The sequence below is a fragment of the Scyliorhinus canicula genome, chromosome 4 (assembly GCF_902713615.1).
Source record: "Scyliorhinus canicula chromosome 4, sScyCan1.1, whole genome shotgun sequence".
NCBI lineage: Eukaryota > Metazoa > Chordata > Chondrichthyes > Carcharhiniformes > Scyliorhinidae > Scyliorhinus > Scyliorhinus canicula.
This window is the reverse complement of record NC_052149.1, coordinates 780,343-802,097: the sequence shown is the minus strand read 5'-3', so window position 1 is coordinate 802,097 and position 21,755 is coordinate 780,343. Positions and strand designations below refer to the sequence as shown.

General features: G+C 51.3%; 1 protein-coding gene across 1 annotated transcript in view; it reads left to right on the top strand.

Moving 5' to 3' along the window:
- Positions 1 to 21,755, top strand: part of col11a1a (collagen, type XI, alpha 1a) — a 493,146-nt gene that overhangs the window by 422,213 nt on the left and 49,178 nt on the right. Inside the window, exons 58-60 of the mRNA XM_038793410.1 lie at positions 1,408 to 1,515; positions 10,737 to 10,790; positions 17,903 to 17,938. Of these exons, the coding sequence (XP_038649338.1) occupies positions 1,408 to 1,515; positions 10,737 to 10,790; positions 17,903 to 17,938 (198 nt within the window). The remainder of the gene's footprint in view (positions 1 to 1,407; positions 1,516 to 10,736; positions 10,791 to 17,902; positions 17,939 to 21,755) is intronic.

The following is a 21,755-nucleotide window of genomic DNA, read 5'->3' as shown; positions in this document are numbered from 1 at the left end:
TTCCTCTGACTCTCTTTGATAATTTGGAACAGGGGGTTGCTGGGGTGGTGTTTTGAGAAAAGGGTACGGCTTACGCTATTTTCCGATCACAAAACTACCGAAAGTTTGTCGCAACAAAAAGCTTTCAGTTTTACCTTACAGCCCTGTTAGTACGCATGCACTAAACACACTTCCGAATTTCGCTTATTATTTTGAACACCTTGAATACTTGTGATCTCTTTCTTTCTCTGCAATTTGGAGTTCTAATTCAAATTTCAGGGTCCTGGACACTGTGGTGTTTCCACTTACAACAGGGTCCCGGCGGATGTCGCCACTAAATGTTGCACGTTTTACTGTGGGCGTAAAACGCGTTTATTGGAGTGTATTAACACGCCTCCGAGTTCGACGTGTGCTTAACACTGCTAGGCTCTGTTCTATGTAATTATTTAGCTCTGGAGTCGCCAGTTGCCGTATAGGCAACGTCACAAGTATTCCAAGGTCAAGTTCAAAGTAATAAAGACGATACACCGATTAGTAAAGTTCAAACGATCAATATTTATTATACAGTTATAATAAATACTCATGCACACACTAAGAGACTAAGCTATAACTAAACTTAAGCAAACAGAATACTTATCTAACAGGAACAGGCAAGGTCAGAGAACGAGGCCTTCGTCCTGGTCTTGTACTGCAGCCTTCAGCAAGCGTTCTGGTACTTGGGAGTCTAGTGGGCTTGGATCGCGTAGCGAGCGTTGAACTTACGGTTTCGGCGGCTGGTGCTCAACGGCTGGAGTCAGGATGCAAGATGTCAGTCAGAGCCGGAGCACGGGTTTAACAGACTGGGGCTCTGTGGGGGATTTGCTTTTATACCCCTCTCTAATGTCCTTGCCCCCTTCTAGGCGGGCTCTACCTTTCGGTACCGATTGGAACGTTTCCAAACGGCTACCTTCGAAATCCTCCAATGCGGGGCTTTCCTCGATGTTGGGGGGGTGGTTTCGATATTTGTTACTCTGGTGCCATCCTGTCTACTCCACCAATTAAGTGCTACATTGAGATGGAAATGTTGCCATTGTGTGTGCCTGGATCTGGGCCGCCTCATCAGGATGTTAAGCGCTTTGCCATTAACACCTTTGGCTTGGAGATCTGCACCTGGCCAGAAAACTGGTTTGCTGTTTGCAAAATGCTAATTAGTTGAGAGCAGGCTGTCTGTTCTTACTAAACAGGCTTTCCCTGCTGCCTTCCATTTTAGTTTGGCTCAGTGTCCATTTTGCGTGGCCAGCATGGCTACAGCAGTCCTATCAATGAGGCTCTAATCTTCATCTTTAGTCAATGTTGAACCTGTTTCAGATTCAAATAGTTGATTTGCCAATGATTCTGTTTCGTAATGAAATGTTCAAGATGTTATGATGAAATTCTTTTTTTGGGTAGGGACACCCAGGATTGATTGGATTGATTGGACCACCAGGTGAACAAGGTGAGAAGGGAGACCGAGGACTTCCAGGCCTTCAGGGAACTCCAGGAATCAAGGGAGACACAGTAAGTAAATCTCACAAACTACTCCTTTAGTAGCACAGTCAGATAGTCAAATAGTCAGTCAGTCAGTTAGTTGTGGACACACAAAGAACAATACAGCACAGGAACAGGCCCTTCGGCCCTCCAAGACTGTACAGGTCATGATACTAACCTTTGCCAAAACCCTCAGCCCTTCCTTGTGCCGTATCCCTCTATACCCATCCTATCCATGTGTTTGTCAAGATGCCGTTTAAACGCCGTTAATGTATCGGCTTCCACAACCTCCCCTGGCAACACGTTCCAGGCACTCACCACCCTCTGTGTAAAAAACCTGCCTCACACATCTCCTCTAAACTTTGCCCCATGGACCTTAAACCTATGCCACCTGGGGACTGACCCCCCCATCCTGGGATAGAGTGCTGACCATCCACTCTGTCCATGCCCCTCATAATCGTGTAGACCTCTATCAGGTCAGCCCTCACCCCTCAACCTCCGTCTTTCTAATGAAAACAGTCCGAGTCTATTCAGCCTCTCCACATAGCTAACACCCTCCAGACCCGGCAACATCCTGGTAAACCTCCTCTGCACCCTCTCCAAAGCCTTACCAAGGTTCTATACAACTTCAGTATGACTTGTCAGCTTTTATACTCGATGCCCCAATGAAGCCAATCTTGTATGCTTTCTTGACTACCTTGTCCACATCCAGGTCAGGTTCTCTGCTGTACTAGACAATGCAATGACTGCCTTTCACCACCTCAAATAAAAATGCAATTGCTCTTGTCATGGAAGAAATCCATTTACAGAGCAGGGTCCTACAACGGGCAGCACGGTAGCACAGTGGTTAGCACTATTGCTTCACAGCTCCAGGGTCCCAGGTTTGATTCCCGGCTTGGGTCACTGTCTGTGCGGAGTCTGCACGTTCTCCCCGTGTCTGTTTTTTAACTTTGCCCCATGGACCTTAAAACTATTCACCAAGGAGAGGGACAAGACGGATGTTGAGGCTCGGGATGGATGTTTAAATACTCTAGGTCAAGTCGGCATAAGGAAGGGGGAATTTTTGGGTAGTCTAAAAGCCATTAAGGTGGATACGTCCCCAGATCCGGATGGTATCTATCCCAGGTTACTGAGAGAAGCGAGGGACGAAATAGCTGGGGCCTTAACAGATATCTTTGCAGCATCCTTGAGCACGGGTGAGGTCCCGGAGGACTGGAGAATTGCTAATGTTGTCCCTTTGTTTAAGAAGGGTAGCAGGGATAATCCAGGGAATTATAGACCTGTGAGCTTGACGTCAGTGGTAGACAAACTGTTGGAGAAGATACTGAGGGATAGGATCTATTCACATCTGGAAGAAAATAGACTTATCAGTGATCGGCAGCATGGTTTTGTGCAGGGAAGGTCATGTCTTACAAACCTAATAGAATTCTTTGAGGAAGTGACAAAGTTAATTGATGAGGGAAGGGCTGTAGATGTCATATACATGGACTTCAGTAAGGCGTTTGATAAAGTTTCCCATGGCAGGTTGATGGAAAAAGTGAAGTCGTATGGGGTTCAGGGTGTACTAGCTAGATGGATAAAGAACTGGCTGGGCAACAGGAGACAGAGAGTAGTGGTGGGAGTGTCTCAAAACGGAGAAAGGTGACTAGTGGTCACAGGGATCCGTGCTTGGACCACTGTTGTTTGTGATATACATAAATGATCTGGACGAAGGTATAGGTGGTCTGATCAGCAAGTTTGCAGATGATACTAAGATTGGTGGAGTTGCAGATAGCGAGGAGGACTGTCAGAGAATACAGCAAAATATAGATAGATTGGAGAGTTGGGCAGAGAAATGGCAGATGGAGTTCAATCCAGGCAAATGCGAGGTGATACATTTTTGAAGATCCAATTCAAGAGCGGACTATACGGTCAATGGAAGAGTCCTGGGGAAAATTGATGTACAGAGAGATCTGGGAGTTCAGGTCCATTGTACCCTGAAGGTGGCAATGCAGGTTGATAGAGTGGTCAAGAAGGCATACAGCATGCTTGACTTCATCGGACGGGTATTGAGTACAAGAGTCAGCAGGTCATGTTACAGTTGTATAGGACTTTGGTTAGGCCACATTTGGAATACTGCGTGCAGTTCTGGTCGCCACATTACCAGAAGGATGTGGATGCTTTAGAGAGGGTGCAGAGGAGGTTCACCAGGATGTTGCCTGGTATGGAGGGTGCTATCTGTGAAGAAAGGCTGAGTAGATTAGGATTGTTTTCGTTGGAAAGACGGAGGTTAGGGGAGACCTGATTGAGGTCTACAGAATTATGAGAGGTATGGACAGGGTGGATAGTAATAAGCTTTTTCCAAGAGTGGGGGTGTCAATTACAAGGGGTCACGATTTCAAGGTGAGAGGGGCAAAGTTTAAGGGAGATGTGCGTGGAAAGTTTTTTACGCAGAGGGTGGTGGGTGCCTGGAACGCTTTGCCAGCGGAGGTGGTAGAGGCGGGCACGATAGCATCATTTAAGATGCATCTAGACAGGTATATGAATGGGCGGGGAACAGAGGGAAGTAGATCCTTGGAAAATAGGTGACAGGTTTAGATAAAGGATCTGGATCGGCGCAGGCTGGGAGGGCCGAAGGGCCTGTTCCAGTGCTGTAATTTTCTTTGTTCTTTGTTCTTTGTTCTATGCCCCCTGGGGCGTATCGCCCCTGGGAAAGAGTGCCAGCCCATCCACACTATCCATGCCCCTCATAATCTTATAGACCTCTTTCAGGTTGCCCCTCAACCTCCGTCATTCTACTGAAAACATAGAATTCATAGAATTTACAGTGTGGAAGGAGGCCATTCAGCCCATCATGTCTGCACCGGCCCATGGAAACAGCACTCCACGCAAGCCCACACCCCATTCCCATAACCCAGTAACCCCACCCAACCTTTTTATACTCGATGCCCCGTCCAGTGATTTTCATTTCATTTCAATGAAGGTAAGCATTCTGTATGCTTTCTTGACTACCTTATCCACTTGTGTTGCCATCTTCAAAGATCTGTGGACCTGCTCGCCCAGATCTCTCTGACAGTGTAGCAGGATCAGACGTGAGCTGGTAAGATGGAGACAGAACTGGCTCGGTCATAGAAGGCAGAGAGTAGCAATGGAAGGGTGCTTTTCTAATTGGAGGGCTGTGACTAGTGGTGTTCCGCAGGGATCAGTGCTGGGACCTTTGCTGTTCGTAGTATATATAAATGATTTGGAGGAAAATGTAACTGGTCTGATTAGTAAGTTTGAAGACGACACAAAGGTTGGTGGAATTGCGGATAGCGATGAGGACTGTCAGAGGATACAGCAGGATTTAGATTGTTTGGAGAATTGGACGGAGAGATGGCAGGTGGAGTTTAATTGTGATAAATGTGAGGTAATGCATTTTGAAAGGTCTAATACCGGTAGGGAATATACAGTGAATGGTAGAACCCTCAAGAGTATTGACAGTCAGAGAGATCTAGGTGTACAGGTCCACAGGTCACTGAAAGGGGCAACACAGGTGGAGAAGGTAGTCAAGAAGGCATACGGCATGCTTGCCTTCATTGGCCGGGACATTGAGTATAAGAATTGGCAAGTCATGTTGCAGCTGTATAGAACCTTAGTTAGGCCACATTTGGAGTATTGTGTTCAATTCTGGTCGCCACACTACCAGAAGGATGTGGAGGCTTTAGAGAGGGTGCAGAAGAGATTTACCAGGCTATTGCCTGGTACGGAGGGCATTAGCTATGAGGTGTGGTTGAATAAACTTGGTTTGTTCTCACTGGAACGACGGAGGTTGAGGGGCGACCTGATAGAGATCTACAAAATCAGGAGGGGCATAGACAGAGTGGATAGTCAGAGGCTTTTTCCCAGGGTAGAGGGGTCAATTACTAGGGGGCATAGGTTTAAGGTGCGAGGAGCAAGGTTTAGAGGGGATGTACGAGGCAGGTTTTTTGCACAGAGGGTAGTGTCATGTGAGAGTACCTTTAAGAAATGGATGTTTAAGCAATGTACCTATAAGAAATGGAGCAGTTCATAGTACTAAAGTGATATCAGAGGGTGGGGGTAGCTGAGTTGAGCTCACTTCTTATTTTTGCGAGTTTTTTTAGTTTCAGTTTGAGAGAGCAGCTGAAAAGTGTCTGGCTGGTTTGCTGTGAGCTGTTTGAAATGAAAAGCCAGTTTGGAGGAAAAGAGCTTGGGTGTGTCTGTGTTTGCAGTGAGCTGGATCTGCTGTGATCTCTGCCAGGAAAGACTATCTCTGAATCATTTGGGTGATTTAAACTCATAATAGTAATGTCTTTAACCTGATGTGTTTCTGTTTAAAGGTGTTAAGTCTTTTGGAGGTTTGAAGGAACATTTTGAGGGATTATTTAGTGTTGTATTATTTTCGGGGTTATCTTTGAAGTAAGGGGTGTTAAAGCATCCAATGTTTATTTAAAAAGGTTAAGTTGAATTCATGGAATAAACATTGTTTTGTGTTTAAAAACCCACGTGTCCATAATTATAATATCACACCTGGAGACCAAGCCGTGTGCTTCAAAAGCAACAATACATTAAAGGGAGAGGTTGGTTGAACTCCATGATACATTTTGGGGTTCTGAAAACGCCGCTCCCATAACAGTAGTGGGTGCCTGGAACTCGCTGCCGGAGGAGGTGGTGGAAGCAGGGACGATAGTGACATTTAAGGGGCACCTTGACAAATACATGAATAGGATGGGAATAGAGGGATAGGGACCCCGGAAGTGTAGAAGATTTTAGTTTAGACGGGCAGCATGGTCGGCACGGGTTTGGAGGGCCGAAGGGCCTGTTCCTGTGCTGTACTTTTCTTTGTTCCTTGTTCTTTGTTCTTGCAGCACTCCCTCAGTACTGACCCTCTGACAGTGCAGCACTCCCTCAGTACTGACCCTCTGACAGTGCGGCACTCCCTCAGTACTGACCCTCTGACAGTGCTGCACTCCCTCAGTACTGACCCTCTGACAGTGCAGCACTCCCTCAGTACTGACCCTCTGACAGTGCAGCACTCCCTCAGTACTGACCCTCTGACAGTGCGGCACTCCCTCAGTACTGACCTTCTGACAGTGCAGCACTCCCTCAGTACTGACCCTCTGACAGTGCGGCACTCCCTCAGTACTGACCCTCTGACAGTGCAGCAGTCCCTCAGTATTGACCCTCTGACAGTGCAGCACTCCCTCAGTACTGACCCTCTGACAGTGCAGCAATCCCTCAGTATTGACCCTCTGACAGTGCGGTGCTCCTTCAGCACTGACCCTCTGACAGTGCAGCACTCCCTCAGTACTGACCCTCTGACAGTGCGGCACTCCCTCAGTACTGACCCTCTGACAGTGCAGCACTCCCTCAGTACTGACCCTCTGACAGTGCGGCACTCCCTCAGTACTGACCCTCTGACAGTGCAGCACTCCCTCAGTACTGACCCTCTAACAGTGCGGCACTCCCTCAGTACTGACCCTCTGACAGTGCAGCAGTCCCTCAGTATTGACCCTCTGACAGTGCAGCACTCCCTCAGTACTGACCCTCTGACAGTGCAGCAATCCCTCAGTATTGACCCTCTGACAGTGCAGCACTCCCTCAGTACTGACCCTCTGACAGTGCAGCACTCCCTCAGTACTGACGCTCTGACAGTGCAGCACTCCCTCAGCACTGACCCTCTGACAGTGCGGCACTCCCTCAGTACTGACCCTCTGACAGTGCAGCACTCCCTCAGTACTGACCCTCTGACAGTGCAGCAGTCCCTCAGTATTGACCCTCTGACAGTGCAGCACTCCCTCAGTACTGACCCTCTGACAGTGCAGCAATCCCTCAGTATTGACCCTCTGACAGTGCAGCACTCCCTCAGTACTGACGCTCTGACAGTGCAGCACTCCCTCAGCACTGACCCTCTGACAGTGCGGCACTCCCTCAGTACTGACCCTCTGACAGTGCAGCACTCCCTCAGTACTGACCCTCTGACAGTGCGGCACTCCCTCAGTACTGACCCTCTGACAGTGCGGCACTCCCTCAGTACTGACCCTCTGACAGTGCGGCACTCCCTCAGTACTGACCCTCTGACAGTGCAGCGCTCCCTCAGTACTGACCCTCTGACAGTGCGGCACTCCCTCAGTACTGACCCTCTGACAGTGCGGCACTCCCTCAGTACTGACCCTCTGACAGTGCGGCAGTCCCTCAGTACTGACCCTCTGACAGTGCTGCAGTCCCTCAGTATTGACCCTCTGACAGTGCAGCACTCCCTCAGTACTGACCCTCTGACAGTGCAGCAGTCTCTCAGTATTGACCCTCTGACAGTGCAGCACTCCCTCAGTACTGACCCTCTGACAGTGCAGCAATCCCTCAGTATTGACCCTCTGACAGTGCGGCACTCCCTCAGTACTGACCCTCTGACAGTGCAGCACTCCCTCAGTACTGACCCTCTGACAGTGCGGCACTCCCTCAGTACTGACCCTCTGACAGTGCGGCACTCCCTCAGTACTGACCCTCTGACAGTGCGGCACTCCCTCAGTACTGACCCTCTGACAGTGCAGCGCTCCCTCAGTACTGACCCTCTGACAGTGCGGCACTCCCTCAGTACTGACCCTCTGACAGTGCGGCACTCCCTCAGTACTGACCCTCTGACAGTGCGGCAGTCCCTCAGTATTGACTGTCTGACAGTGGGTACAGTAAGGAGTTATGGAGCAGGGTCTAATGTTTTTGGGCTGGTAATCCTAAGGCCTGGACTTTTCCTCTTGAAGCATGAGTCAATTTCAAAAGGTTAAGTTGAATTCATGGAATAAACATTGTTTTGTGTTTAAAAACCCACGTGTCCATAATTGTAATACCACACCTGGAGACCAAACCGTGTGCTTCAAAATCCAGCCGGCAGCTCAGAGAATTTACATTCAATTCAGTTAATTGGGATAAAAAGTTTGCCTAAAGAATACCAACAATGAGTAAACTGGATTCCTGTTCAAACCTAACCATTACAATAACGTCCTTTTTGGATAGAAATCTGCCATTGCTTACATAGATAAGCTGCAGAGCTGGGCTGACAGGTGGCAAATGGAGTTTAATGCAGAAAAGTGTGAGGTGATTCATTTTGGAAGGAATAACAGGAAGGCAGAGTACTGGGCTAATGGTAAGATGCTTGGTAGTGTGGACGAGCAGAGATATCTCGGTGTCCATGTCCATAGATCCCTGAAAGTTGCCATCCAGGTTGAGAGGGTTGTTAAGAAGGCGTACGGTGTGTTAGCTTTTATTGGGAGAGGAATTGAGTTTCGGAGCCATGAGGTCATGTTGCAGTTGTACAAAACTCTGGTGCGGCCGCATTTGGAGTATTGCGTACAGTTCTGGTCGCCACATTATAGGAAGGATGTGGAAGCATTGGAAAGGATACAGAGGAGATTTACAAGGATGTTGCCTGGTATGGAGGGAAGATCTTACGAGGAAAGGCTGAGGGACTTGAGGCTGTTTTCGTTAGAGAGAAGAAGGTTAAGAGGTGACTTAATTGAGGCATACAAGATGATCAGAGGATTAGATAGGGTGGACAGTGAGAGCCTTTTTCCTCGGATGGTGTTGTCCAGCACGAGGGGACATAGCTTTAAATTGAGGTGAGATAGATATAGGACAGATGTCAGAGATAGGTTCTTTACTCAGAGAGTAGTAAGGGCGTGGAATGCCCTTTGAATTATGAAGGGAATAGATAGGATAGATGCGGGCAGTTGTTTCCACTGGCGGGTGACAGCAGAACTAGGGGGCATAGCCTCAAAATAAGGGGAAGTAGATTTAGGACTGAGTTTAGGAGGAACTTCTTCACCCAAAGGGTTGTGAATCTATGGAATTCGTTGCCCAGTGAAGCAGTTGAGGCTCCTTCATTACATGTTTTTAAGGTAAAGATAGATAGTTTTTTGAAGAATAAAGGGATTAAGGGTTATGGTGTTCGGGCCGGAAAGTGGAGCTGAGTCCACAAAAGATCAGCCATGATCTAATTGAATGGCGGAGCAGGCTCGAGGGGCCAGATGGCCTACTCCTGCTCCTAGTTCTTATATTATGTTCTTATGTTCGTATTGAATTGCGGAACAGGCTCAATGGGCCGAGTGGTCTGCTCCTGCTCAATGGGCCGAATGGTCTGCTCCTGCTCAATGGGCCGAGTGGTCTGCTCCTGCTCAATGGGCCGAGTGGTCTGCTCCTACTCAATGGGCCGAGTGGTCTACTCCTGCTCAATGGGCCGAGTGGTCTGCTCCTGCTCAATGGGCCGAGTGGTCTGCTCCTGCTCAATGGGCCGAGTGGTCTGCTCCTGCTCCTGCTCAATGGGCCGCGTGGTCTGCTCCTGCTCCTGCTCAATGGGCCGAGTGGTCTGCTCCTGCTCAATGGGCCGAGTGGTCTGCTCCTGCTCAATGGGCCGAGTGGTCTGCTCCTGCTCCTGCTCAATGGGCCGAGTGGTCTGCTCCTGCTCCTGCTCAATGGGCCGAGTGGTCTGCTCCTGCTCAATGGGCCGAGTGGTCTGCTCCTGCTCAATGGGCCGAGTGGTCTGCTCCTGCTCCTGCTCAATGGGCCGAGTGGTCTGCTCCTGCTCCTGCTCAATGGGCCGAGTGGTCTGCTCCTGCTCAATGGGCCGAGTGGTCTGCTCCTGCTCAATGGGCCGAGTGGTCTGCTCCTGCTCCTGTCTCCTGTGTTCCAATCGCACTGCTTTGTGCTGCTTTATGTCAGTTTTCTGTAATTGGTGGAACTGTTTCAAGGGGCTGAATGGACTCCCTCTTTTGTTCGGTTCTTCACATCTGTTTGAGGAAGCACCTCATGTTTAATTGGCTGTGAGAGGTCAGCAGCTGAACTTTTACCAACGTCAGTTTGAAGTTTTAAAGGAAATAAGATTTGAAGTGAGGCAAAGGTGTTGGACTGGGTCCATCCACTTCAATCACTGAAAGGACCCAGATTGACATTGTACCCTTAAAACCTTCCCAAGATGATTGACAGGAGATGACAGATGACAGGGTGACGAGGTTAGTTTAAGGAGTGTTTTTCAGAGAAGTGAAGGTTTAGGGAGGGAATTTGCAGGAGCAGGCAGCTGAATTCCGAGCCGGTAGATTGGGAGTTGCTGAAGAGGCTGGAATTGGGAGGTGGGGTTTGGGCTGATGGATGAGATGGCGAGCGACGTGGCCATGGGGAGATGGAAACAAATGTTTTATACAGTAAAAATTAGAAATAAGTTGGTTAATTTTCATTCCCAGATGCTTGATTTGTCGTTGCTAAAGTTTTCTGTTTCTTTCCAGGGTATTACCGGAACCTCAGGACCCCTTGGGCCCCCCGGACCCCCTGGTTTGCCTGTGAGTAAGAAAGAGAAATTTTAACCAGTTCCTCAGAAACAAGCGATTGATTTTCAGTATTCGGAATGTGACATTAGCCGCAGTGATAGGCGGAGTGACAGGAAATGGGGAAGATGCTTCCTGATGGTGGGCCACTCCAGTCCCACCATAGCCACCCCACCTTACCCACCCCGCCCGCAGCGGAGAAGACCAGCCACCCAAAACGCCAGCACAATCAGCCAATGCCGAGCTGTCTCCGCCGCTCGGAGGAGGGGGGGGGGGGGGACTCCCGCCCAGAGAGGAGTGGTTAATGGGTATTTCACGAATTGGAGAGAGGTTTCTGAGGTGTTCCCCAGGGGTCAATGTTGGGACGTTTGCTTTTCCAGATGTTTACCGGATGTTTATTACTAAACTAGAGCTTGGTGTGCAGAACATGGTTTCAAAATTTGCAGATGAGACAAACCCTGAGGTATTGCCAGCAGTGAGGAGGAGGGGTGCAGAGTGTCAGAAGGACATGGACAAGTTGGTGAAGTGGGCAGATTGGTGGCAGATGAAGTTCAATACGGAGAAATGTGAGGGGATTCAATTTTGGAAGGAAGAAATTGGAGACAATATCAAATAAGGGGTAAAATTCTTGAAGGGGAGCAGGAGCAGAGGTGTAGCAGTGCACAGATCATTGACGGTGGGGGAACGAGCAGTAAAAGTAGACATTATCCTGGCCTTTATCAATAGGGGCAGAGAGTGCGTGAGCAAGGAGCTTATGTTAAACTTGTCTTGGTCACCAGCTGGGTATTGTGCACAGTTCTGGGCACCTCACGTTGGGAAGGATATGACGGCATTGGAGAGAGAACAGATTCCGGAGCATGTTCCAGGGATGAGAAATGTCAGTTGTGAAGATAGATTGGAAGAGTTATCCAGATTTTTAATGCTAATGGGTTGAAGATTATGGAGAACGGGGGGGGACTGTGGAGTTAAGACCAGGATGTGGTCAGGCATGATCAAATGGCAGAGAAGACTCGATGGGCCGAATGGCCTAATTCTGCTCCTATATGTTATAAACTTATAAATAATTTGGGACTAATTTCCTTGGAGATGAGAAGGCAGAGAGGATATTTGATAGAGATATTGAGAATTATAGAGGGTCTGGAGAGAGGAGACAGAAACTTCCCAATTATAAAAGAATCCAGAATGAGAGGGGGAACATTTGAAGTAATTGGCAAAGGAAGCAAACTGGAGAGGAAGAAAGTGTTTTCACACAGCGAGTAGTTCAGGTCTGGGATGCACTGTCTGAGAGCGTGGTGGAGGCCGGTTCAGCCGGGCAGTTAAGTGGGAATCAGTTCATTATCCGAAAAGAATCAATGTGCAGGGGTTTGGGGAGAAGGGGGGAGAATGGTACTTGGTGATGGTTTAACTAACAGGTTAACAAGCCTGGCCTCGTTCTGTCGGAAAGAGAAGGCTGAGGGGTCACCAGAACAATCTTTGTAAATAATGGAAAGTATTGGTGAGTTAAACATGGAGATGGAACGGCACGGTAACACAGTGCTTAGCACTGCTACCTCACAGCGCCAGAGTCCCGGGTCAGCACGGTGACACAGTGCTTAGCACTGCTACCTCACAGCGCCAGGGTCCCGGGTCAGCACGGTGACACAGTGCTTAGCACTGCTACCTCACAGCGCCAGGGTCCCGGGTCAGCACGGTGACACAGTGCTTAGCACTGCTACCTCACAGCGCCAGAGTCCCGGGTCAGCACGGTGACACAGTGCTTAGCACTGCTACCTCACAGCGCCAGGGTCCCGGGTCAGCACGGTGACACAGTGCTTAGCACTGCTACCTCACAGCGCCAGGGTCCCGGGTCGGCACGGTGACACAGTGCTTAGCACTGCTACCTCACAGCGCCAGGGTCCCGGGTCGGCACGGTAACACAGTGCTTAGCACTGCTACCTCACAGCGCAGTGACCCGGGTCAGCACGGTGACACAGTGCTTAGCACTGCTACCTCACAGCGCCAGGGTCCCGGGTCAGCACGGTGACACAGTGCTTAGCACTGCTACCTCACAGCGCCAGGGTCTCGGGTCGGCACGGTGACACAGTGCTTAGCACTGCTACCTCACAGCGCCAGGGTCCCGGGTCAGCACGGTGACACAGTGCTTAGCACTGCTACCTCACAGCGCCAGGGTCTCGGGTCAGCACGGTAACACAGTGCTTAGCACTGCTACCTCACAGCCCCAGGGTCCCGGGTCGGCACGGTGACACAGTGCTTAGCACTGCTACCTCACAGCGCCAGGGTCTCGGGTCGGCACGGTGACACAGTGCTTAGCACTGCTACCTCACAGCGCCAGGGTCCCGGGTCAGCACGGTGACACAGTGCTTAGCACTGCTACCTCACAGCGCCAGGGTCCCGGGTCAGCACGGTGACACAGTGCTTAGCACTGCTACCTCACAGCGCAGGGTCCCGGGTCAGCGCGGTAACACAGTGCTTAGCACTGCTACCTCACAGCGCCAGGGTCCCGGGTCAGCACGGTGACACAGTGCTTAGCACTGCTACCTCACAGCCCCAGGGACCCGGGTCAGCACGGTGACACAGTGCTTAGCACTGCTACCTCACAGCCCCAGGGACCCGGGTCAGCACGGTGACACAGTGCTTAGCACTGCTGCCTCACAGCGCCAGGGTCCCAGGTCGGCACGGTGACACAGTGCTTAGCACTGCTACCTCACAGCGCCAGGGTCTCGGGTCGGCACGGTGACACAGTGCTTAGCACTGCTACCTCACAGCGCCAGGGTCCCGGGTCAGCACGGTGACACAGTGCTTAGCACTGCTACCTCACAGCGCAGGGTCCCGGGTCAGCACGGTAACACAGTGCTTAGCACTGCTACCTCACAGCGCAGGGTCCCGGGTCAGCACGGTGACACAGTGCTTAGCACTGCTACCTCACAGCGCCAGGGTCCCGGGTCGGCACGGTGACACAGTGCTTAGCACTGCTACCTCACAGCCCCAGGGTCCCGGGTCGGCACGGTGACACAGTGCTTAGCACTGCTACCTCACAGCGCCAGGGTCTCGGGTCCGCACGGTGACACAGTGCTTAGCACTGCTACCTCACAGCGCCAGGGTCCCGGGTCAGCACGGTGACACAGTGCTTAGCACTGCTACCTCACAGGGCCAGGGACCCGGGTCAGCACGGTGACACAGTGCTTAGCACTGCTACCTCACAGCGCCAGGGTCCCGGGTCAGCACGGTGACACAGTGCTTAGCACTGCTACCTCACAGCGCAGGGTCCCGGGTCAGCACGGTGACACAGTGCTTAGCACTGCTACCTCACAGCGCCAGGGTCTCGGGTCAGCACGGTGACACAGTGCTTAGCACTGCTACCTCACAGCGCAGGGTCCCGGGTCAGCACGGTGACACAGTGCTTAGCACTGCTACCTCACAGCGCAGGGTCCCGGGTCAGCACGGGGTTAGCACTGCTACCTCACAGCGTCAGGGTCCCGGGTCAGCACGGTGACACAGTGCTTAGCACTGCTACCTCACAGCGCCAGGGTCTCGGGTCAGCACGGTGACACAGTGCTTAGCACTGCTACCTCACAGCGCAGGGTCCCGGGTCAGCACGGTGACACAGTGCTTAGCACTGCTACCTCACAGCGCCAGGGTCCCGGGTCAGCACGGTGACACAGTGCTTAGCACTGCTACCTCACAGCGCCAGGGTCCCGGGTCAGCACGGTGACACAGTGCTTAGCACTGCTACCTCACAGCCCAGTGACCCGGGTCGGCACGGTGACACAGTGCTTAGCACTGCTACCTCACAGCGCCAGGGTCCCGGGTCAGCACGGTGACACAGTGCTTAGCACTGCTACCTCACAGCCCAGTGACCCGGGTCGGCACGGGGTTAGCACTGCTGCCTCACAGTGCCAGGGTCCCGGGTCAGCACGGTGACACAGTGCTTAGCACTGCTACCTCACAGGGCCAGGGTCCCGGGTCAGCACGGTGACACAGTGCTTAGCACTGCTACCTCACAGCGCCAGGGTCCCGGGTCAGCACGGTGACACAGTGCTTAGCACTGCTACCTCACAGCGCCAGGGTCCCGGATCAGCACGGTGACACAGTGCTTAGCACTGCTACCTCACAGCGCCAGGGTCCCGGGTCAGCACGGTGACACAGTGCTTAGCACTGCTACCTCACAGCCCAGTGACCCGGGCTCAATTCCACCCTCGGGTGACGTGGGTCGGGTGACCCCGTGTGCGTGGGTTTCCTCCGGGTGCTCCGGTTTCCTCCCACAGTCCAAAGATGTGCAGGTTAGGTGAGGTTACGGAGATAGGGCGGGTGATTGGGCAGAAGTAGGGTGCTCTTTCAGAGGGTCGGAACAGACACGAGGGGAAGAATGGCCTCTTTCTGCTCTGAACAGATTTTATGGGATTCCTTTACGTTTCCTTTGGTGGTCAGAGGAAGAACTAGATGATCATCAATAAATCCAGTTGGAGATTCAGGAGAAACTTCTTCACCCAGTGAGTGGGGAGAATGTGGGACTCGCTCCCACAGGGAGTGGGGAGAATGTGGGACTCGCTCCCACAGGGAGTGGGGAGAATGTGGGACTCGCTCCCACAGGGAGTGGGGAGAATGTGGAACTCGCTCCCACAGGGAGTGGGGAGAATGTGGAACTCCCTCCCACAGGGAGTGGGGAGAATGTGGGACTCGCTCTCACAGGGAGTGGGGAGAATGTGGGACTCACTCCCACGGGGAGTGGGGAGAATGTGGGACTCGCTCCCACAGGGAGTGGGGAGAATGTGGGACTCGCTCCCACAGGGAGTGGGGAGAATGTGGAACTCCCTCCCACAGGGAGTGGGGAGAATGTGGGACTCACTCCCACAGGGAGTGGGGGGAATGTGGGACTCGCTCCCACAGGGAGTGGGGAGAATGTGGGTGTCCCTCCCACAGGGAGTGGGGAGAATGTGGGACTCGCTCCCACAGGGAGTGGGGAGAATGTGGGACTCGCTCCCACAGGGAGTGGGGGGAATGTGGGACTCGCTCCCACAGGGAGTGGGGAGAATGTGGGACTCGCTCCCGGGGAGTGGGGAGAATGTGGGACTCTCTCCCACTGGGAGTGGGGAGAATGTGGGACTCGCTCCCACAGGGAGTGGGGAGAATGTGGGTATCGCTCCCACAGGGAGTGAGGAGAATGTGGGACTCGCTCCCACAGGGAGTGGGGAGAATGTGGAACTCGCTCCCACAGGGAGTGGGGAGAATGTGGGACTCGCTCCCACAGGGAGTGGGGAGAATGTGGGTATCGCTCCCACAGGGAGTGAGGAGAATGTGGGACTCGCTCCCACAGGGAGTGGGGAGAATGTGGGACTCGCTCCCACAGAGAGTGGGGAGAATGTGGGTATCGCTCCCACAGGGAGTGAGGAGAATGTGGGACTCGCTCCCACAGGGAGTGGGGAGAATGTGGAACTCGCTCCCACAGGGAGTGGGGAGAATGTGGGAGTCGCTCCCACAGAGAGTGGGGAGAATGTGGGACTCTCTCCCACAGGGAGTGGGGAGAATGTGGGACTCGCTCCCACAGGGAGTGGGGAGAATGTGGGAGTCGCTCCCACAGAGAGTGGGGAGAATGTGGGACTCTCTCCCACAGGGAGTGGGGAGAATGTGGAACTCGCTCCCACAGGGAGTGGGGAGAATGTGGGTATCGCTCCCACAGGGAGTGAGGAGAATGTGGGACTCGCTCCCACAGGGAGTGGGGAGAATGTGGAACTCGCTCCCACAGGGAGTGGGGAGAATGTGGGAGTCGCTCCCACAGAGAGTGGGGAGAATGTGGGGCTCGCTCCCACAGGGAGTGGGGAGAATGTGGGACTCGCTCCCACAGAGAGTGGGGAGAATGTGGGGCTCGCTCCCACAGGGAGTGGTGAGAATGTGGGACTCGCTCCCACAGGGAGCAGTGAGAATGTGGGACTCACTCCCACAGGGAGTGGGGAGAATGTGGGACTCACTCCCACAGGGAGTGGGGAGAATGTGGGACGCGCTCCCACAGGGAGTGGGGAGAATGTGGAACTCCCTCCCACAGGGAGTGGGGAGAATGTGGGACTCGCTCCCACAGGGAGTGGGGAGAATGTGGGACTCGCTCTCACAGGGAGTGGGGATAATGTGGGACTAGCTCCCACAGGGAGTGGGGAGAATGTGGGACTCGCTCCCACAGGGAGTGGGGAGAATGTGGGACTCACTCCCACAGGGAGTGGGGGGAATGTGGGACTCGCTCCCACAGGGAGTGGGGGGAATGTGTGACTCGCTCCCACAGGGAGTGGGGAGAATGTGGGACTCACTCCCACAGGGAGGGGCGAGAATGTGGGACTCGCTCCCACAGGGAGTGGGGAGAATGTGGAACTCCCTCCCACAGGGAGTGGGTGAATGTGGGACTCCCTCCCACAGGGAGTGGGGATAATGTGGGACTATCTCCCACAGGGAGTGGGGAGAATGTGGAACTCCCTCCCACAGGGAGTGGGTGAATGTGGGACTCCCTCCCACAGGGAGTGGGGATAATGTGGGACTCGCTCTCACAGGGAGTGGGGGAGGTGAATGGTATTGAGACACTGAATTTGGATAACATGAGAGGAGATTGTGTGAGAGGATGAAGGGGAGGGAGGGGGGCCATGCGGGGCAGAAACTCTGGCAGGGAGTTAATGGGCTGCAAGGTCTGTCCCTGTGCGCAACAGCACGGTGGCACAGTGGTTAGCACTGCTGCCTCACGGCGCCGAGGTCCCAGGTTCGATCCCGGCCCTGGGTCACTGTCCGTGTGGAGTTTGCAAATTCTCCCCGTGTCTGCGTGGGTTTCACCCCCACAACCTAAAGATGTGCAGAGTAGGCGGATTGGCCACGCTAAATTGCCCCTTAATTGGATAAAAAAGAATTGAGTACTCTAAATTTATGGATTTAAAAAGTTCTCTTCCTGTGCTGTAAGTCTATATAAAGCTGTGCTTGGAATAAAGATTTTTTCATTGCTTCTGGAACATTCCCTGAAGAATAAGACCAACAGCTGAATGAAATTGTTGCAGCATTACTGGCCATGGAGCTCTGATTGAATCAGTTTCTCTTTTAATCTGTTGATGAAATGTTTGTGTTTTGAAGTGTTTCTGAGTTCTGTCTGTTTTTCACAGGGTCCACTGGGTCCGAAAGGTTCTAAGGGTTCGTCGGTGAGTGACCACAAATGTTTTGCCTTTCTTTTTTTTCTCTTCAAAATGTTCGGACCAGATTTTCACCACTGAGCTGATTCGCTCGGGTCAGGAAATTTCCCAACGTCCTTCATCCTCCGTGTAACATGCTGGGATACAATTTCCATTCCAGAGTCTGGGGGCAGGATACAGTTTTCCCATCACCCCTGGAAGTAAATGCCTGGTGTGTGGGAGTCGAGCTGGGCTGGTCGGGATGCCCATCTCTGTTCTCTGGGACTTTGCACAGTTATTTTAGACACTATAAGATTACTTTCCTTCCATCATAAGGTCAGAAGTGGGGATGTTTGTGGATAACTGCACAATGTTCAGCACCATTCGGAACTCCTCAGATACTGAAGCAGTCCCTGTCCAAATGCAGCAAGACCTGGACAATATCCAGGCTCGGGGCTGACAGGGGGCAAGTTACATTCACACCACACAAGCCCCAGGCAATGGCCATCTCCTACAAGAGAGGATCTAACCATCGCCCCTTGACATTCAATGGCGTTACCATCGCTGAATCCCCCCCACTCAACATCCTGGGGGTTACCATTGATCAGAAACTGAACTGGACCCAGCCACATTAATACTGTGGCTACCAGGGCAGGTCAAAGACTGGGGATTCTGCGCGAGTAACTCACCTCCTGACCCCCCAAAGCCTGTCCACCATCTACAAGGCACAAGTCAGGAGTGTGATGGAATATTCTCCACTTGCCTGGATGAGCGCAGCTCCAACAACACTCAAACGCTCAACACCATCCAGGACAAAGCAGCCCCGCTCGATTACTCCGCCTTCCACAAACATTCAAACCCTCCACCACCGACGCACAGTGGCAGCCGTGTGTACCATCTACAAGATGCACTGCAGTAACTCACCAAGGTTCCTTAGGCAGCACCTTCCAAACCCACGGCCACTACCATCTAGAAGGACAAGAGCAGCAGATACCTGGGAACCCCACCACCTGGAGGTTCCCCTCCAAGTCACTCACCACCCTGACTTGGAAACATATTGCCGTTCCTTCACTGTCGCTGGGGCAACATCCTGGAACTGCCTCCCTAACAGCACAGTGGGTGTACCTACGCCTCAGGGACTGCAGCAGTTCAACAAGGCAGCTCACCACCTCCTCCTCAAGGGTAACTAGCAATGGGCAACTAATGCTGGTCGAGCCAGCAAAGCCCACATCCTGTATGGCAAATATATTCTTTCTTAGATACGGAGGCCAAAACTGCTCACAATACTCCAGGTGTGGTCTCACATCCTGTATACCTGCAGTAAGACATTCCTGCTCCTGTCCTCCAGTCCCTTTGCAATGAAGGCCAACACATCATTTATCTTCCTAACTGTTTGCTGTACCTGCATGCTTACTTTCAGTGACTGGTGTACAAGAACATCCAGGTCTGTACATCAACATTTCCTCATCGATCACCGCTTCAATAATACTCTACCATTCTGTTCCTCCATCCAAAGTACATGCCAACATTTATCTACATTATACTGCACGTGCCATGTGTTTATCCATTCACTCAACACGTCAAAATCACCTTGAAGCCTCTTAACATCCTGCTCACAAAGTCCTGTGTCATCAGCAAAGTTGGAAATAACTCATTTGATTTTCTCATCCACATCATTGATGGATATTGTAAACAGCTGGGGCCCAAGTATTGACCTCTGGGGAGCCCCACTAGTCACTACCTGCACTTAGAAAATGACCCATTTACTCCTACTCGCTGTTTCCTGTCTGCTAACCAATTCTCAATCCAATCCAATACCTTTTCCCCAATCCCATCTACTTTAATTTTGCACACTAATCTCTTATGTGGGACTTGATCAGAAGCTTTCTGAAAATCCCAATACAACACATCCCCTGGGTCACCCTTATCTATTCTACTAGTTACATCATAGATACATAGAAGACAAGAGCCTCTTGAATATATTCAATGTTTTAGCATCAGCTACTTCCTGTGGTAATGAATTCCACAGGCTCACCACACTTTGTGTGAAGAAATGTCTCCTTATCTCTGTCCGAAATGGTTTACCCTGAATCCTCAGGCTGTGACCCCTGGTTCTGGACACACCCACCATTGGTAACATCTTCCCTGCATCTATCCTGTCTAGTCCTGTTAGAATTTCATAAGTCTCTATGAGATCCCCCCTCAATCCCAACCTAGTCAATCTCTCCTCATATGACAGTCCCGCCATCCCTGGAATCAGTCTGGTAAACCTTCGCTGCACTCCCTCGAGAGCAAGAACATCCTTCCTCAGAGAAGGAGACCAAAACTGCCCACAATACTCCAGGTGTGGCCTCACCAAGGCCCTGTATAATTGCAGCAACACATCCCTGCTTCTGTACTCAAAACCTCTCGCAATGAAGGCCAACATACCATTAGCCTTCTTTACCGCCTGCTGCACCTGCATGCTTACCTTCAGCGAATGGTGCACAAGGACACCCAGGTCCCGCTGCACACTCCCCTCTCCCAATTTATAACCATTCAGGTAGTAATCTGTCTTCATGTTTTTGCTTCCAAAGTGAATAACCTCACACTTATCCAAATTATACAGCATCTGCCATTGATTTGCCCACTCACCCAACCTGTCCAGATCTTGCTGTAGGATCCCTGCATCCTCGTCACAATTCACCCTCCCATCTAACTCGGTATCATCTGCAAACTTTGAGATGTTATATTTTGTTCCCTCATCCAAATCATTAATATATATTGTGAATAACTGGGGTCTCAGCACCGATCCCTGTGGTACCCCACTAGTTACTGCCTGCCAATTTGAAAAGGACCCATTAATCCCGACTCTTTGTTTCCTCTCTGCCAACCAGTTTTCTATCCACCTCAATACATTTCCCCCAATCCCATGCGCTTTAATTTTGCACAATGATCTCTTATGCGGGACTTTGTCAACACCTTCTGAAAGTCCAAATATACCACATCGACTGGCTCCCCCTTGTCGACTGTACTGGTTACATCATCAAAGAATTAAGAAAACTCCATAGGTTTATCGAACATGATTTCCTTTCATAAACCCGTGTTGACTTCGTTGAATCCTGTTGTTATATTCTAAATGCCCTGTTATCATCCTTGATCATAGACTCCAGCATTTTCCCTCCTCCTGATGTTAGGCTAACTGGAATTCCGTTTCTCCCCTCCCTCCTTTTTTAAATAGCGGGGTTACATTTTCCACTCTCCAATCTGCAGTGACTGTTCCAGAACCTACAGAATTTTGAAAGGTGACAGCCAGCATTTCCACTATTCCCATGGCACCTCCCTTATTGTCCTGGGCTGTAGATTATCAGAACCTGGGGATTTGTTGGCTTCCAGTCCCATTAATTTCTCCAGCATTATTTTTTGAGTGATACAAATTTCCTTCTCCATACTCTTGCATCTTTAGCATTTCTGGGAAGTTGTTTGTGTCTTCCTCTGTGAAGACAGCACTAAATGAGTTTGTAATTGCTCTGTCATTTCTTGTTCTTCATTATCAGTTCTCCCATTTCAGACTGAAGGGACCTTTGTCTTCACTAATATAACATAGAACGATACAGCGCAGTACAGGCCCTTCGGCCCTCGATGTTGCACCGACATGGAAAAAACTAAAGGCCATCTAACCTACACTATGCCCTTATCATCCATATGCTTATCCAATAAACTTTTAAATGCCCTCAATGTTGGCGTGTTCACTACTGTTGCAGGTAGGGCATTCCACGGCCTCACCACTCTTTGCGTAAAAAACCCACCTCTGACCTCTGTCCTATATCTATTACCCCTCAATTTAAGGCTATGTCCCCTCGTGCTA